This window comes from Lemur catta, chromosome 19 (assembly GCF_020740605.2).
Source record: "Lemur catta isolate mLemCat1 chromosome 19, mLemCat1.pri, whole genome shotgun sequence".
In the NCBI taxonomy this organism is placed as follows: Eukaryota; Metazoa; Chordata; class Mammalia; order Primates; family Lemuridae; genus Lemur; species Lemur catta.
Window position 1 is genome coordinate 22069501 of NC_059146.1, and position 14913 is coordinate 22084413.

At 53.3% G+C, this 14913-nt stretch overlaps 2 protein-coding genes across 3 annotated transcripts; both read left to right on the forward strand.

Annotated features, from left to right (window-relative positions):
• The first annotated feature begins 9612 nt into the window (after window positions 1–9612).
• ZNF580 (zinc finger protein 580) lies at window positions 9613–11680 on the forward strand. Its single transcript, XM_045532932.1, has 2 exons — window positions 9613–10601; window positions 10715–11680. The coding sequence occupies exon 2, from the start codon at window positions 10727–10729 to the stop codon at window positions 11243–11245; it is 519 nt and encodes a 172-aa protein (XP_045388888.1). The 5' UTR covers window positions 9613–10601; window positions 10715–10726; the 3' UTR covers window positions 11246–11680.
• Window positions 11681–11837: 157 nt separating this feature from the next.
• ZNF581 (zinc finger protein 581) lies at window positions 11838–13839 on the forward strand. Of its 2 annotated transcripts, none has more exons than XM_045532934.1 (2): window positions 11838–12011; window positions 12787–13839. In XM_045532934.1, the coding sequence occupies exon 2, from the start codon at window positions 12806–12808 to the stop codon at window positions 13391–13393; it is 588 nt and encodes a 195-aa protein (XP_045388890.1). In that variant the 5' UTR covers window positions 11838–12011; window positions 12787–12805; the 3' UTR covers window positions 13394–13839. The 2 variants fall into 2 exon arrangements, with proteins under 2 accessions (XP_045388890.1, XP_045388889.1); XM_045532933.1 differs by lacking the exon at window positions 11838–12011 and adding an exon at window positions 12102–12565.
• Window positions 13840–14913: the final 1074 nt, after the last annotated feature.

A 14913-nucleotide genomic window follows, 5' to 3' on the forward strand; every position in this document is an offset into this window, starting at 1 on the left:
TAATATTCCTAATAGCTTTATTCATAATGGACCAAAACGCAAAACAAATGTCCATCTATTGTTAAAAAAAAAAAAGAAAGAAATTGTGGGATAGTCACACAATAGACTCTACACAAAAATGAGAAATAAAGCTATTGCTACACAAAAACACCATTAGTGATGATCTCATACACATAATGTTGAGTGAAAGAAATCACACACAAAAGAATACCTGTGGTACAACTATATTTATATGAGATTTAAAACTGGGCCAAAGTAATCACTGGGAGTAGAAGTCAGAATAGTGGTTACCCCTGGTAGGGGCTGATGACTGACAGGAGGCATGAGGGTGCCTCTGGATGATGGGTATGTTATCTAACCCAGTCTGGGTGCTGGTTATATGGTTATATACATATGCAAAAAATAATTGAGCTGTAGCCTTAAGACTTGTGTACCTTATGTAACTTCCATCTCAATATATAAAAATAAAATAAAATGGAAAAAAAGAATAATAACCTTTACACATCAGATGGGGAAACTGAGTCACGAAATGGGGAGTGAAATCACACAATGCTTCTCAGATCCTCCTGGAGAGACTTGCAGTCTGATTGTTTTGAGAGCAGAATCAGGATCCTGTTATTTCTAAACTGCCTCATTAAAATCTGATTTTTGCCATGAAATCCTAATCCTTCAAGACAGTCTGTGCTGAGGCAAGAAGGCAGCCTCTTCATGAATTCACAGGGTTCTCCGTGAATGGATATTCAAAAACCCCACCTTCTGGTTTTTCCTTGCCCCTACTTGCCAGCACCCACATCCAGTGTGTGACTGACCAACCGCAGGCCACTGCCTTCACCCACTCTGGGGCTTCTGTTTCACACTCAGAAAACTCTTCCCCTAAGGAAGCTCTCCCCAAACCCCTGTAGTCCCAGCTCCTTGGGAGGCTGAAGTCGGAGGATCCCTCGAGCCCAGGAATTGAATAACAACCTGGACAACACAGTGAGACCCCTTCTTAAAAAAAAAAAAAGGAAGCTATCATTTCCAACCTAATCTTTTTTTCACATCTTCACCAATTGTATCCCTGAAGGGTCACAGAATAATTTCCCTAAAGTGAAGATGCTGGGATGAGAAAGTGTAAAGACCCCTTCCATTTGTGTTCTAATCCTGGCTCTACCATCCACAGAATGTAACCATCATTTCATTGAACCTCTCTGGGTCTCAGTTCCTCATCTGTGAAACTCTAGGCTGAATTTGAAAACTAAAGAACCTTCTTCGAAATCCTAGTCTCGAACTTTTAACGTTCCTTAGTGGCGCTGAATGCGTCTTTGTTAGTCTTTGAGTTTCCGTAGCCTAAAGGAAGAGTGTTCTCCCTCCCTCAGCAGGTGCTGAGGTCGGGGGCGAGACATCCTGATATTTCGGTCTTTGTCGCCCCCACGAGGCCTGGGAGGGTTCCTTGTCGTAGCAGGTATCTCATAAAGATCAATCTATAAGAATTGTAGCCTCTGAAAGGAAGGCAGGCAGGGACTATCCTGGTCTAGTTCTCTCGCTGTCTTATCCCCAGAGCCTGGCATATAAGAGACAATAAATATTTGTTGAACGAAGGACTGAGACTCACAGTAGCGGATCAAAAGGTTCTTGGAACCCTTGCTTCCAGGATGTGTTTCCGACCGGAAGGCTTTCTCACGAACACCTTCCCCTTCCTTGCCAGTCGGAGCCCCACGGTCCCCCAAGGGCTCCTAGAAGATCAAGTGCCGCCGCTGCTTCAGTCCGTGGGAGCGGACTCCTGGGAGGCTGCTCCTCCCTCCGCACGGAGGAAAGGGGCCACGCTCTGCGTCGCGGTCCCGGAACCTGAGGACGGCTCGCTGAGAGGGGAGGGTCCTCCAGAGAGAGCCCGTGGCCGTGCTCGGGTGGGCCCGGGGCGCTGTGGGGTGGAAAAGACTGGACCCGACTGACGCGTCGGGGGCACGATTGGGGGGGATCTCTGGGAACACAGAAGGGGCAGAAACCGGGGAGGCCTTGGCGGGGCTTGGAAAGGGATGGCGGGAGGTGATGGAGTGGGTGAGATACAGGTGTTGACAGGTGAGAGACTTCTGGGGGATGGAAACACTAATTGGTGTCGCAGAACAAGCATGAAAGGAAGAGATCTTGGAGTTGGGGGAGAGAAAGAAACTTTGGAGAGTATGGGGAGACCCTAGAAGAGAGGAGGGTTTCCTGATGAGGGAGGAATAGAGATGCTGGGAAGAAAAAACCCGTGAGGGGCACGAAAGGAGGTTGAAGCCTAGACAGTAAAGAAAAGCAGAGTCCACACAGATCTTAGGGGACAGTAAGAAGACTTTCAGGGCATATGATAGAAATTGTGGATGATGGATACAAGAGACCTGCACAAAATCCTGAGAATGTGGAGAAGTGCTAATGTTACAGTAGAGTTTGGGCACATAGAGAGAGTCATGGGAAATTCCTCAGCCCCTTGGACAGATGAGGGCTTTAAAGAGGAAGGGGATGGAGGATGAAATAGGTAAGCAAAGATTGGGGGATAAAGAGTTTGTTTGGCTACCTGAACCCTTAGTTTACCTCTCCCCACCTTTAGTTAATGTGTTTCCTCTTCCTTTTCAAATTTTTTTTCTTAATTTTTAAATCTTTTAGGATGGGGTCTTGGTATGTTGCCCAGGCTGCCCTCGAACTCCTGGGCTCAAGTGATCCTCTTGCCTCAGCCTCCCAAGTAGCTGGGACTACAGGAGTGCCACCATATCTAGCTAATGTGTTTTCTCGTTCGTTTAGCTGCTTCTCTGGATTCAGAAATGACCCTGAGTTTATTCTCATCAACAGTGGATTCTCCTGCCTTCATCATGAACCCCTCCCCTGATTTGGACCCCTCTTTTGTCTCCTCTGGGCCTCCATGATCATTTCCTTCCCTGAGTCAAGGCAGATACCTGGGAGGGCATACCCCATGCCTGCACATCTACAGTGTGAGTAGACAAGCTGAGTTGCATTCAGGAAGTCAATGGAGCTGACTGTAGCCTGGTTTACAGCCGTTCTGAGTACCTGCATGTCTTTAAGAAAGCTTTCTGTTTCAAGGCCCATCATCTCCCACTGGTCTGGCAATTTGTGAGGCTTGTGGTAAGGCCTCAAGTGATCCTTCCTTGCCAGCACCAGCTCATCTACTGGGCTTCCTGTACATGTTCTTTCTGCCCCTGGGAGTTCAGCAGCACCAGAGAGCTGGCTCAGCAGGTCCTGGTGCGTTAGAGCAGACTGAGTCTATTACTGATACGGGCACAAAACTGATGCTTTTAGCAAGCAATGTCCTGGGACTCCTTCCCTGGCAACATCCAACTTCAGAGATGTCAGTTGCAGAGCTTGCTCTGGTGCCACTAATGAACAACCATTTTTTTTTCTGAGTTACTAAGATTGAAGTCCAAGACTAATCTCCAACTTCAGCATGTGCTGGAAATCTACAGTTGTCAGAAAAAGGAGAAAAAAGTGAAAAAGGATCATTCACCTTCTAGGGCAGTTACTGGTCTACTTTTTTCTGTTAGTCTCACATAAGAGGCAGGGATCCTTTTTTTGGGGGGGGGAACAGGGTCTTTCTATATCGTCCACACTGGTCTCGAACTCCTGGGCTCAGGTGACCCTCCTGCCTCAGCCTCCTGAGTAGCTGGGATTGCAGTCTCGAGCCACCACAACTCGCAGATGCTGGGTTTTATCTCTGCACTGTCTGGGCTTTGTGATGGGGGAGTTAATTTTCTGTTCTCAATAGCCCTGTCCATAAAATGGGAATGAATTTTCCCCTCCTTGTCAACACATGGTGGTGATTTGCCACATCTGCTAAGGCATCTATTTTCTTGCCTTGTTCTTTGTTTCTTCCTCTCAGTTTTAAAACTAGCATAGTCCTGGGACTTGTCTCAAACCAGGACGAGGTGGTCACTCCTTTTGTCCTTGCCTATGTCCCTATGCTCAAACTGTCACTAACTTATTGACAGCTACGGGATACTCTGTACATATACTCCAGTGGCTGAAGGGGGCAGCTGAGGAGGAGGCAAAAGGAGATGGGCCAGTTCACTGGTCCCTGGAGTTTGCGGGTCTTCAGGAGCTCCTTGCACATGTAGAGCCACAGCACCTCCCACTCAAATCTCTAACCCTGCATCTGTGTTGTCTGCGGCAAGGCCCTGGAGCACTTTAGCAGTCTCTCCAGGCATCACTTCACACAGCAGCCCAGGCTTCCTCGAGCTTATACCTGTCTGTTCTGTCCTTAGCATTTCCAAGATGCCCAGCAGCTGGCCCAGGACGTCTGGGCCCACTAGGCTGGACAGTGGAGAGGCAATAGGAACTCCATGGAGTCTCTTGTTTCTGGTCCAGAGCATAGGGCCCAGGGTCCTGGCTTCACTGCTTACTTGCTGTGTGACCTGAGACAAGCGACTCCCTTACTGGGCCTCAGTTTCCTCACTTGTGAAATAGGAACTGGTTTGTTGTTCCTGAACCCCTTCTCTCCCTCCCCCTGGCCAACCACCCTGGCCAGGGCTGAGATGCAGGGGTTTATTGTTGGATCCCTGACTGTGTCCTGGCTCCTCTTTATAGACTGGTATCGATCAGTGTCCCATTCTGGAACTCAGTTTCCACATCTGTAAAAATGGGACACAGTTCCTATTCCAGGATGTGTAGGATGAAATGAGACATTAGAATGTCAGGTGTGGTAAGTAGCCTACAAAGGTCAGATACTGTTCAAAGGTAGCACAGAATAGCTTCAATACTTTTTGGTAGCAACTCAGGTGCCTACTGTGACAGGCTCAAATAAATGTTAGTTTTGATACTTTTCTAATTGCTGCAGGAGAGCCGGAACCTGAACGACTTGGATCCTTTCTATTGCGGGTGTGAGTTTCTGGCGGGAGTACTTTCCTGCTGCTCTCTGAATCCCGAAGCTGGTTGGTCCCTGCCTCCTGCTCCAGAAGTGGGAGCATCCCCGGAAGTCACCCACCCTCTCGGCCACCTCCGGACCCAAAAGTTTGCTCCACCTGGGTACGGAGGTGAGGCGGGGGCTCGGAAGAGTGAGCAGGCCAGGGAGCAGTGGCATTCTTAGAGTCCTGGCCAATGGAGCAATGAGGGAGCTGGGTGTGGGCCGGCGTGGCCCCTAGGGCAGTGGGTGTTGAAGACTGAGAAGCCCTGCGAGGCAGGGTTGGGGAGGGGCTGCGGAGACCAGGGGATGAGGTCTAGAGAGAGAGCAGAAAGCGGTGAGTGGATTAATTGGACCCCAGTTGACCTGGGATTCACTTTACTCCCCAAGGGGGAGAAGGGGTTGTTGCATGTGAAAGCAAGATAAAGTGGGGTGAATAGTGGACCTTGAGAAGAGGGGGTCGTCCAGGAAAGGTTCCTGAAGGAGGCAGGGTCCAGACTGCAGGCTGGAGAGGCTTTGGGCAGCAGGAGGGAGGTGAGGGTGCTGGAGTAGCGATTACTCTGCCACTCTCTCTGGAGATCTGAGGTAAGCCTCTGCCCCTTTCGGGAGCTCAGTGGGTACTTCTGATTGCCAGCCTCCCTGGACTGTTGAGAGGATTAAGCGAGACCCTGGATATGAATGCTCAGTGTGAACTGAAGTTCAGGGGACATGAGTAACCTATCACAAATGAGGCTGGAGGGAGAGAGAGGTTGCTGGGGGCCAAGGTGTTTATTTGGTAGTGTTGGGGGCTGGAATGGAAACCCCAGACAGAGCATGTGCCAAGGCACAGTGTCCCAAAAATTGAGGTGTGAATGGAGAAATCAGGATGATCCATTGCAGCTGTCTGGTCAGGGTTGAGAAGGGTGGCTGAGGCCAGGTTGCGAGAGGCCTTGAATGCCAGGCTAAGGGGTTTATAGTGTAGGCAGAACTCTGGGAGGATTTTAAGCAGAGGAGGTGTTGAAAAGATCCTTCTGGTGCTGGTGGACTGGTGAGTGGGGTGTACAGGTGATGCCTAGCCAGCCAAGGGGGCAGGGGTCAGAGTACACAGGATTCCAGAAGGCTAAGGAGGAGGTGGCCACTAGAGGCAAGGAGAAGAATTGCCAGGCAGAGGAAAACAGAAGCCTTTGCATGTAGACTGTGCAAACTCGAGGTCTGGCCGGGGGCTCTGAGATGCCATGTGCGGTTGGAGCACAGGAATGAGAGGTGGGGTGGAGAAGTGGCTGGACCACCTCACCAGTGGCCTCTGATTCCAAGCTGAGTAACTTGGGCTTGGTCCTGAGGGGAACAGGGGACATGGAAAGGTTTTTGAATGGTGCAGAAGTCACACTCAACACAGCTGTCAGAAGAATCTTTTGGGCCGATACGGGACGGGAACTGGAGGTCAGGATCCCAGGAAGAAGTGGATGGAGGGGCTGTTGCTGGAAGCCAGGGTTTGCGCTGGGGTGGCTGTGGTGGTGGGATTGAGGAGAAGTGTGAAGTGCTTGCCAGCAGGGATCACATGCACTGACTCAGGTCAGGGATGTGTGACCTTAGGCCAATCACACCATCTCTCTGAGCTTCTGTTTCCTTATCTGTAAAATAGGGATCCTAATGGAACTCACCTGTTAGGTCTGCTCTGAGGGTGTAGTGAATTTAGCCATGGTTGGTCCTGTGTAAGGTCTCAATAAATGTTGGTCATTGTTGTCATTATTTCTGGGGATAGTGGTGGGTGTGGGTGGGGTGGGGTGGGTGTGGCAGGTGTGGTTGTCATGGATGCAGCTAGTTATATGGGCCTGAAACTCAAGAGAAAGATCTGGGTGGTAGGCTCAGATTGGGGAGTTGTCCGAGTAAATCAGTGGTTCTCAACTGGGAGTGATGTTGCCCGCAAGGGGACATTGGACAATGTCTGGAGACATTTTGGATTATCACCACTGGGAGAGGATGCTACTGGTATCTGGTGGGTGGAGGCCAAGGATGCTGCTGAGCACTCTTCAGTGCATAGGACAGCCCCCCACAATGAAGAATACTATGGCCCAAATTGTCAGTACTGCTAAAGTCAAGAAAGCGTGGTGGAGACAGAAGGTGTGGTTGAAGATGTATGAGATGGTGATCCAGGGAGTAGGAAGGAGGACAAACTCAAATGCCTTAAATGTGCAGGCAGGTGACCAGAGCAGGGACAAGCCCCTTACACCAGGCCCTCTCATGCCTCCCCCGCTCCAATAAAATTACTAGAGGAAGAACTTCTAGGGCAGGGCTGTTCAGTAGGAATAAAATTCGAGCCACGTGTAATGTTAAATTTTCCAGTGGTTACACTAAAAAAAAAAAGTGAAAAGAAACAGGTGAAATTAATTTTAATAACATACCTTCCTTAACCCAGTATATCCAAGGTATCATTCAAAATGTCAATCCAACATTGACATTATTTGTGAGAATATTCGCATTCGCGCGCGTTCTCTCTCTCTCTCTCTCTCTCTCTCTCTCTCTCTCTCTCGCTTCTTTTTTTCTTGTACTAAATAAGTCTTGGGAATCTGGGTATTTTGTGTGTGCACAGCGCATCTCAACGCACAGCAGACATTGAGCGCTCATCGTCTTGTGTGCCTGGGGGCTGCCATTCTGGACATGGAAGCCCTAGGAGATCTTTAATGTTAGCTTCATATCACAATTGTTGGATCACTTGAAGGTTTTCTGGAAAAGGTGGCTGCTTTCTCAGTTCCAGCTGGTTGTTGCCACATGTAGAAGCAGTTTTTGAAGTGTATCTGGGAATTTGAATTTGTGTGGGCATCCTCTGGCTTTTAAAACATTGCCCGGTAAAATGTTGAAAAAACAAAAAAACAAAAAATCGGCTCACACCTGTAATCCTAGCACTCTGGGAGGCTGAGGTGGGCCGATTGTTTTGAGCTCAGGAGTTCCAGACCAGCCTGAGCAAGAACGAGACCCTATCTCTACTAAAAAAATCGAAAGAAATTAGCTGGATAACTAAATATGTGGAAAAAATTAGCTGGGCATGGTGGCACATGCCTGTAGTCCCAGCTACTCAGGAGGCTGAGGCAGAAGGATTGCTTGAGCCCAGGAGTTTGAGGTTGCTGTGAGCTAGGCTGACAACATGGCACTCTAGCCCAGACAACAGAGTAAGACTCTTGTCTCAAAAAAACCCAACAAAACCTCGTGGCCCTTGGGCCTCCAGTTTGCAACTGGTTGAGGGTGGTCTTCAGATCTGTCCCATGAAGTAGGTAGCCACTAGTTACATGTGGCTATTTAGATTTAAATTATGGGAAAGTAAATAAAATTTAAAATTCAGGTCCTTGAGCCACATCTCAAGAGCGCAGTAATCCCACGTGGCTAGTGGCTGTCGTATTGGACAGCGTGCAGATCACGGAACATTTCCACCATTGCAGAAAGTTCTGGTGGACCACTGTCTAGGACATAGCTCTGGCCACCACCCTCCTATCGCCCCAGGGCCCCCATCCGTCCTCAGCGCTCTCCCCTCCTCACCACTGCCTGCTCCCCGACGGCGGCGCGCCCTGCAAGTACACGGCAGCTGGAGGACAAGCTGCGGGCGCCAAGCTGGGCCCGGGCGAGGGCTGCAGCTCCCGGCGTGCAGCTCCCCTGTGCAGCTGCAGCGCACTCGGTGGTCAAGCCTTTGGCGTGCACACCTGCGCTCGAGCATCCCAGCGACCTGAGCCGCCCCACACGGCGGCAGGCTCTGCCCTCACCGCCTCTGGAAAGTCGCTGCTCCGTGGGCCTCAGCTTCCCCATCTGCCCTGTGGAAAATGCCACCCTCCCCCACTTCCTTAGCTCGCAACATCTTGCCTTCTCTTGCCCTCAGTTTCCCCATGTGCCCACTGGAAGTATCACCTTCCCTACCTCTATATCTGGCAAGATCTGGTCTTCTCTGGGCCTCAGTTTCCCCATGTGACCAGTGGGAAGTGCCACCCTTTCCCATCTCCATATCTAGCAACGTCTGGCCTTCTGCGGGCCTCGGTTTCCCCATTTGCTGGAGAAACATGGCTTGTGCTACATCAGAGTAAACGGCTGGCCTCTGGACCTCGCGTTCCCCGTTTGCTCAGCCCACAGAAACATCCCTTCTCCTCACCCTTTACATTGTGGGGTGGCTACGCCTGAGCAGGCGGGGTGGCCCGGTGGAAAGAGGACAAACTTGGGCGCCCCAATTCCTTGTGGGACTTCGAGCAAAAGACTTAACCTTGCTTAACCTCAGTTTATTAGCTGATCTCCGTCAAAGCGATTGAATTATTCCTGTTCAGGAGGTGGAGGGGGGAGCAGGGGGACCGGCTTCTTTGGCGGGCCCCGCGTCTCCGGTCCCCCGGTCCCCCGGGGGCGCTCCATAAAGGCGGGCCGGCCTCGGGGAACAGCCGCCTCAGAGGCGACGGAACCTTCGCGTGGAGTTGGAGCGTTTCCGGCCGGCTCCCTTTCCCAGGGACGCCGCAGCCCCTCGCGCCCCCGCGCCCCCAGTCCCCGCGTCCCCGGCGCCGCCGGCCCGGAGCTGCCCGGAAGTCTTGGTCCCGCCGTCGGCGCTCGCCAGAGGAAGCCCGGGGCCGCCCGGGACCTCGGCCCGCTCCTCCGGACCCGAGAGGCCGCTGCACCGGGTACGGGGGCCGGGATGGAGGGAGGAGCCTGGCTCGGGGCCGGCGCCGAGGCCGGGCAAGGCTAGGGGGAGTGAGCTGGGGCCTTCGGCGGTGGGGGTGGGGTGTGGCGGGGAGGGAGACTGTGGGGTCCGGATGGATGGACAAAAGGAGAATAAGAGGGCCCCCCAGGGGTTGTAGCCGCCTGGGAGTATGGAGGGCGCCCGGGCGCTGGGGTTCACAGGAGGAAGAGAAGCAGAGTGCAAGAGGGGTGGAGGGGCCGTGCTGTGTATAACAGGGGGAGGGACCCCTCCTAACAAGAGTTAAAGAGGAGGAGAAATAGAGATGCCAGATGTATCTAGAAAGGAGGGAAGGGGGCTTGGGAGAGGTAGAGTAGGAAAGGGCATCCAACGGTCCTGGTATGTATAACGGAGAGTGGAAAGAGGCCCCCAAAGGCTATAGAAAGAAGTAGAAATGTTAGGGTCATATGTAGGGGTCGGGGGGACCCTTGCGGGGAAGGTAGCAGGTAGCAAGAAGGGAGGCGGAGCCCTGGGGTTTATAGAAGGAAGACATTTGGGGCATCCTAGGGATGTATAGATGAAACAGAGAGGATGGCAAGACCTTGAGAGACAAAGTGTAGGAACAGGATAGCGGAACCTAGTGAAATGTGGGGAATTGGGTTAGTGGGGCTCTGGGATGTACCTAGACAGGAAGTGAGAGAGGCCCTCAGGCGTCTAGTGGGATGGAGATCTGGGAGTGCCTGCAGGCTGATGGGGGGCGGGGGACAGAGGATGCAACCTGAGCTGGGGCTGGACATTGGGAAGAGAAGAATTGACAGATTAGACACATCCGGGAGGGCCTCCAGTGTGAGATGTAAAGGGGGAAATAGTTCTTACTGGGGTTACGGGGAAAACAAAACAAAGAAATTGACTTGGAGATTGATTGCCTCCTGGGGTGGGGGAAGGGGAGGGAAGGTAAGGTAAGTGGGAGGACCACGCCCTCAGACCAGACCTGGGGGCTGAGAGGAGGGCCTTGGAGGAAGGGAAGGTTGTGGCGGGGTTTTGCAGGTGGGGGCCATTCTCAATGCAGGTTGATGGAAGCTGGGAAATCTGGACTGGACTCAGAGTTTTTATTTTGTTGAGGTCAGTGGCGCAGAAAGGGTAACAAGCAGTGAGATGGGGACGCTTTCCCTTTTAGGAAGCTTTTCCTAAAAGGAAGTGGCGATTTTAACTTTTTTCCCCTCCGCCGCTCCCAGCTGCCGCTCCTGATGCTGCTGCTGCCGCCGCGGCCACCCCACCCTCGGTCCTCCTCTCCGGAGGCCATGGACCCACCGTCCCCCAAGGCTCCCCCTTTCCCCAAGGCGGAAGGCCCCTCCTCCACTCCTTCCTCGGCGGCAGGGCCCCGACCCCCGCGGCTGGGCCGCCACCTACTCATCGACGCAAACGGGGTCCCCTACACGTATACGGTGCAGCTGGAGGAGGAGCCCCGGGGACCGCCCCAGCGCGAGGCGCCCCCGGGAGAGCCCGGTCCTCGCAAGGGCTACAGCTGCCCGGAGTGCGCCCGTGTCTTTGCTAGCCCTCTGCGGCTGCAGAGCCACCGTGTATCGCACTCGGACCTCAAGCCCTTCACGTGCGGCGCCTGCGGAAAGGCCTTCAAGCGCTCCAGCCACCTGTCGCGGCACCGCGCCACGCACCGCGCCCGCGCCGGTCCACCGCACACCTGCCCTCTCTGCCCACGCCGCTTCCAGGACGCCGCGGAGCTGGCGCAGCACGTGCGCCTCCACTAAGCTCGCGACCGGGCCTGTGCTGTCCTGCCCCTCTCTGGGCCACCAAGTCTGACCCACACAGCGTCACTCCCACACACACTCCCTGGCTCTGAGGTTACTGCCTTACTCTGGGCCTCAGTTTCCCCATCTTCAAAAGGGGAAGCATCATTCTTTCCCCCTCTTTCTAGCTGTGTGATGTAGACCAAAGTCATTGCCCCTCCCTGGACCTGGGAGCCAGTCGGAACTGGGTTCCGGTCCATCTGTGCTGTGAGCCTTTGCAAATGAAGTGACCTCTCTCTGAGCCTTGGTTTTCTGCTATCTGAAGTGGTGAACCGGTTGTTGTCCTAGAGGAGAAGAGATAACAAAAGAGCACGGGCGCGGTGTGGTTCATTTCTGTATCTCCCCCTCTTCTGCTCACGACCTCCACCCTTTGCTCAATAAACATTCCGCACTCCATTTTCAGGTTCTTACTTGGGCGTGTGTGTGTTGGATGGCGGGGCGTTGGTGGGGGGCGGGGGGGGGGGGCCGGTGACTGGACCTTGAGCACCTGGGAACCTTTCTCTGGGAGTGTGTTTCCGGCCGGAGGTGTTTAGCGAAGGCTCAGGCGCCCCGCCCCCACCTTCCTCCCTGGGACCCTCTTCTCTCTCCCCGGGTTCTCTCTCCCTTTACCCGGCGCCGCCTGCTCCTAGGGGACACTTAGAGGCCCCCCGTCCCGCCGCCGCCTGCAACTACGAGGGCATCCTGGGGCCATTTGGAGTCGCCCGGACCTGAGAGGCTGCTGCACCGGGTACGGGGGCCGGGAGGAGGGAGGGAACTGGGAGCGGGCGGCGGAGAGGGGCGGGGCCGGGTGGAGGAATACCTGTGCGCGGGGCGGGCGTCCGGAGGGTGCTGTTCTGGGGCTCCGAGGGGCGCTACCGAGAACTTACGTAGGCATAGAAGGCGAGGGCCACGGGACCCGAGAGTGGGCTCCTGGAGAGCGCTAGGAACTAGAAAAAGCTGGGGGTGGTGGTGGATGGGCGAGGACTAGAGAGAACCTGGAGGTAGGTAGGTGGGTGAGGGGAGGAGGCACAGAGTTGTTAAGGGAGGAGGCTAGAGGGCGGGTTAGAGCCTGGAGATCCTAAGTTTACAGTCCACTGGAGGAGGCTTGGCCTTACGTAGAGCTGGTAGAAAAGGCTTCTGAGTGGAGTGTATAGAATGGACCAACACTCAGACCCGGTTCGAAGTCATATAGAGGAAAAAGAGGTCTGGAGATCTATGGGGTGGGGCACTCAGCGGCCTGGGGAAGGCACAGAGGGGAAAGAGATCGAGGTCCTGGCTGTGCATGGAGGATAAAGAGATCCTGTGAGTACACTAGGTGGTGGGGCACCAAGGATAGGGGAGGTTTTCAAAGAAGGGAGACCCTGGGAACCTTACAGAGGGTTACAGAGTGGGGTGGGTAGAAGAAAGACTGACGGCAGGGGGATGCAGAGGTCCTGGGCCGGGTATATAGAGGGAAAACAGTGGAGCCTGTGGTGCTGAGCGTCTCTCTATGTAACATTCTCCTCCTGTCTCCCATGCACCAGTCCTCAGCCACCCCTCCGGATGCTGGTGCTGCCGTCCCCTCAGCCCCTGGCACTTTCCTCCAGTGAGGCCATGGAGGACCCTCCCCGTCGGACAGGCCGGTCCCCAGAACCTGGACCTTCCTCCTCCACGGTTTCTCCCCAGACTTCGTCCCCTCCGATGCCCAATCACTACCTTCTCATTGACACCCAGGGTGTCCCCTACACAGTGCTGGTGGGTGAGGAGTCACAGAGGGAGCCAGGGGCTGATGGGGCCTCAGCCCAGAAAAAGTGCTACAGCTGCCCCGTGTGTTCAAGGGTCTTTGAGTACATGTCTTACCTTCAGCGACACAGCATCACTCACTCAGAGGTGAAGCCCTTCGAGTGTGACACCTGTGGGAAGGCATTTAAGCGGGCCAGCCACCTGGCGAGGCACCACTCCATTCATCGGGCAGGTGGTGGGCGGCCCCATGGCTGCCCACTCTGCCCTCGCCGCTTCCGGGATGCAGGTGAGCTGGCCCAGCACAGCCGGGTGCACTCAGGGGAGCGCCCATTTCAATGCCCACACTGCCCTCGGCGCTTTATGGAGCAGAACACGCTGCAGAAGCACACTCGGTGGAAGCACCCATGAGCTGGGCTGCCCCGTGCCCCAGGTGCCATGGAACTCAGGGGGACACCTGGTGCCTGGAGGTTGGCTTCCAGGGCCCTGGACATAAACACAGACCAACCTCATCCTGGAGGCTGAACCATGCCTGAAGGAGGAGCCCGTGAGTAATCTTCAGGTTCTCCTGTTTTGGAGCTTTGATGGGAATGAGACCTCACACAGAATGGAGTCCTCTAGCCTCAAAGACACCAGATATTCCATGGCCATGGTGAAGCTTGGACTAGAGGGGTGGGTGGGGGGACAGTGCAGTGTGTGGACATTCTCTGGCCTCATAAAAGGTGCTGGAGCTCATGAATCAGTATAATTTTTTCAAGGCCTCCATGCTGATATTGGGGAAAGGGGCCCCAGATCTGCCTCCCAACGCCCAACCAGGCCTGAGACTGGACAAACAATAAACATGTTTCCCACTTTGAGCACTTGATGTTTGTTTTTGGAGACAGCGCCTTGGAGCATCTTTGACGGCTGCTTAGCAGGGAGACCCCAGCAAGTACCTGGTCCACCGCAGGCCTCAGCTTACCTGGCTGGGGAATGGGAATGTTGGCCTGCACTGGAGTTGGGCCCACCTCAGCTCTTGAAGACCTGTGTCATCTGAGAAGAGTGTTTTTAAGTTAAAAAAAAATTTTTTTTAAACCACAATCCACTGCAACAAACACACTTTATATGGCAACCCAGTATACAAATACACAAAATATATGTGAATAGTTTCTTTAACAATAGTTATCTTTGGTATGTACGGGGCATGAGAATGTTTCTTTCATTGACATTATTTTTTTTAACTGCTGAGTCCATCCTACTATATTGAATTCTCCACCCAGCAACCTGTAGATTGAAAAAGACCAATCTAGGGCAGGTGGCTCCCCGTGGACTTTTAGATCCAGGTTGCAGTTTATCTGTGAAGTCAGTCAAAGAGAGGAGGAGTGTGGTCACAGCTTTCCAGGTGGTGCAGACATTTAGATTCTCTCTCCATAGGATGAAAACCATGTTCTCATAAGGGCTGGCAGAATTCCAGAGCATGGAGCAGAAGGAGGAAGGGAGGCGGAGTTGAGCCTTAAGCTTAATAGACATCTGCTTCCTTAATTCATTTTCCTTTCCTGTCTATTTTGTGCCAGGCACTGTGCTAGGCCTCAATTATTCTTCTGACCCCCTTTTGGGCAGAACAAATCTCCCATACGTATTCCCCAGGGTGGGAAAGAAGCAGAGGCAATGTTCATAACCACCATCTGATCTCAAATACTACTAAGTGCACTGATCTTGAGCCCTGACTATGGCGGGGCGTTGGGCTGAGCTTTTGCGTGTGTCATTTCACGGCATCCTCGCAAAGGAATTTAGAAGGGATTATAACCTTCCCCTTTTACAGGTGCGTAAATAGGCTGGCGAGCAACAGGAGCGGTCAGGACAGGAATCCAGCTCTGCTCTAAAGCCAGCTCTTAATCACCAACGTGGGGGTGGGGTGGTATGTTCCTGGCCCTCATTTTTGGGGAGGGGGT